Source organism: Cebus imitator, unplaced genomic scaffold (genome assembly GCF_001604975.1).
Source record: "Cebus imitator isolate Cc_AM_T3 unplaced genomic scaffold, Cebus_imitator-1.0 Scaffold23, whole genome shotgun sequence".
In the NCBI taxonomy this organism is placed as follows: domain Eukaryota; kingdom Metazoa; phylum Chordata; class Mammalia; order Primates; family Cebidae; genus Cebus; species Cebus imitator.
In genome coordinates, this window is record NW_016107338.1 from 10,664,837 (window position 1) to 10,668,027 (window position 3,191).

General features: G+C 35.9%; 1 protein-coding gene across 7 annotated transcripts in view; it reads right to left on the reverse strand.

Moving 5' to 3' along the window:
• The window catches only part of EHBP1 (EH domain binding protein 1), a 333,194-nt gene that overhangs the window by 66,601 nt on the left and 263,402 nt on the right, over positions 1–3,191 (reverse strand). For all 7 annotated transcript variants that reach the window (XM_037736195.1, XM_037736194.1, XM_017522174.2 and 4 more), the window contains one exon: positions 1,040–1,187. In XM_037736195.1, the coding sequence (XP_037592123.1) occupies positions 1,040–1,187 (148 nt within the window). The remainder of the gene's footprint in view (positions 1–1,039; positions 1,188–3,191) is intronic.

Below are 3,191 nucleotides of genomic sequence, written 5' to 3' on the forward strand. Positions count from 1 at the left end.
AGTGAGCAGTACCACCTGAGCTCAGCCTCCTGTCAGATCAGCAGCAGCATTAGATTCTCGTTAAGAGTGCGAACCCTATTGTGAACTGCATATGTGAGGGATATAGGTTGTATGCTCCTTATGAGAATCTAACTAATGCCTGATGATCTGAGGTGAAACAGTTTCATCCCAAAACCATCCCTCCTCACCCTCCTGGTCCATGGAAAAACTGTCTTCCATAAAACCAGTTCCTGGTGCCAAAAAGGTTGGGGACTGCTGCTCTAAGGTCTTATTCTAGTCTTTACTTCCTTATTCTTCAGGGTAATCTTTGCATTCTAAGACACTCAGGGCAAGTACCTGGCATGTTTTGGTAGATAAGTAGGTTACATAGCTTTGAAATAAAAAGCTCACGAGCCTTAAATAAAAATCTAAAATGTTCCAAATTAAAGATGTCCAAGTTGGGCATCTCTAAAGGTAGAATTAAAATTGTCTTTAATTACATATATAACCCTTGTCCCAACATCAAGCTTAGAATAATGTTTGTAGATATTGAATGAAGAAGACCCTCTCTGAGTAAGGAGACTGAGAAGAAACTGAGATGGGACCTACATAAACTTCTGACATCTCAGACTATAATGCCAGAATATTGTTAAAGGTACTTTCTAAAAATCTTGTTTTAAGTAAAAATCTTTCATGACAAAGCTCATCACTAATCGTCCTATGATTTAGATGTTAAGGACTCAATTACATTGTATATACTCCTAATACAATTAATGAGAAATCATGGGGTATCACAAACCAAGGTATGAGTTTTTTACAAAAGCATATTCTAACAGAGTACTTCTTGAGTATTTTTAAATGAAACCAAAAAGTTGATTGGGAAAACAGCAACAGTTATCTTCTGATTTACTATGCTTCCTTTAGGTATTTTGCAACCTATCAATAGGTTAGAAACTTTATGTTTTTGAAGCAACATTTTGAAGTGAGAATAAAAAGTCCCAAAAGGTCCACTGTAGATTTCTGGGTTGTCTGTAGAATGATACAAGATTCTTTAACTCACCTCCAGATGCCTTTGACCTTTCTTTCAACTTTTCTGCAGCCATTTCACCATAGCTGGGAAGTTCTGACATCTTCACTCCAGATCGAGCTTCTGCTATTAGCTGACGAGCTCTCTCTCTCAGCTGCCGACGTCGCTCTTCATCTTGCTGCTAAGATATATTGAACAGTTGCCAACTCAGTAATTGACAGAAATGCAATTTCATTTTCAATCTGATCATCATGATAGTAACTGGTTTACAGCATGGTGCTTGGCCCACATTATAAATAGGATGCTCTATATCAGTTGGATGTCACACCATTTTTAAAAGACATCCTAGAATCAGATTTTTAAAAACATTTACAAATTATTGTATTAAAATATCCATTAAAAATATAAACTAAAGAATGATTGATAATACATATTACTGAGAAAATATCAGAAATTATTATTAATAAAAGAATCCAGCTTATAGAAAAAGTCATAATACTGAGAATAGAATTTCATTAATATTTTTTAAGTATAGAATTTAACTTGTTATTTTTGAATAAAGGCATAGAGCAGTGGCTAAAAGACATCTTTGATAGCAGAAAATGCTACTATACTATGGTGATCAAATACTATATAGGAAATGGCATATTTAGGGGGCTAGAGTAAGAGTAGGCATAGTTTATCAGTACATAATTTTGATTTAAAAACTACCAACAAGAATAATCCAATAGTGATGTGAAATTATTTTTGGTAACTTCCTCTCTCCCCAAATGCACACTGAGAAGAAAAATTAAAATTTAATGTGGTTTCCGATATTTAAAATAACTAGACAAATAAGAGAGTTGTTGACTACTAAAAAAGTATTATTGGCCTGGCATGGTGGCTCACACTTGTAATCCCAGCACTTTGGGAGGCTGAAGTGGGTGGATCATGAGGTCAAGAGATTGAGACCATCCTGGCCAACATGGTGAAACCCCATCTCTACTAAAAATACTCAAAAATTAGCTGGGTGTGGTAGCACGCATCTGTAGTCCCAGCTACTCGGGAGGCTGAGGCTTGAACCCGGGAGGCAGAGGTTGCAGTGAGCTGAGATCGCGCCACTGCACTCCAGCCTGGTGACAGAGCGAGATCCCATCCCCCTCCAAAAAAAAGATTTATTCATATTATAAATCACAAACAATCAATGTGAAACTGCTTTGTAAATTGAAAAGTATGTAAAATAAGGCATTACTATGACAAAACAAAGACTGAAATAATCTGGCCCCAACATATCTTTAAGGGTTATCTCCTCTTGCCATCTCCAAACCTCCATTAAACCTCACATCTATTCATACAGAATTGTTTATATCATGTAGCTTCATGTACTTGTGGCTCTGAGTGTGTCATTTCTTTTTCTTGGAATGAGCTTCTCTCACCTTATTTAATTCCTACTCATTCTTACAGATTTAGTTTAAATCCATCAAACCTCCCCTGACTATTCCCCCACTACTTCCCTATGAAAAAAAGTAATCCTTCCTCTATGTTACTTCAGTGCTTTATGTGTGTCTGTGTGTGTCTGTTATTATTTTGTTAATTTATATTATAACTTTGTAGGGGTGCCTCCTTCACACTAGAGTTGAACTATATCTGATTTATCTTTGTATCTGTGGTCTTTAGTACATAATTTGTGCTAGATGCTGTAACCATCTGAAGCATGAGAATGTACTATTTACTACTTATACTCTCAAAAAACGTATGATATATAGAGAAAGAGAAAGTAACAACAATAAGGAAGTATGATCAAAATGACATAAGAGTTCAGAAAAAAGAACATTTTTGGCTGAGGGGCAAACAGAATGCATCATGCCACCATAGATTTCCAGTTGGGTCTGAAAAATGAGTAGCATTTGGAATGGGTAGAAATAAGAGGTGGTGGTTAGGTAGGTCAATGTAGGAGATATGAGGAGGGAGGAATAGTACAAAAACACAGAGGCAAAAAAGTATATGAGGGAAAAGAACATGACCTAGTTTTCCTGAACACTGGCAAAAACAGTAATAGACAATGCAAGAAAAATAAATTCGGTGACATACTTTAAAGGCCTTTTCCAACAGGGAGAGGTGCTTTAATTTTTTTCTAAAGATAGCAGGGACCACTGCTGGGTTTTGTTTTTATGCGTATGTCTTTTTTTTTTTTTTTTTTTTTTTT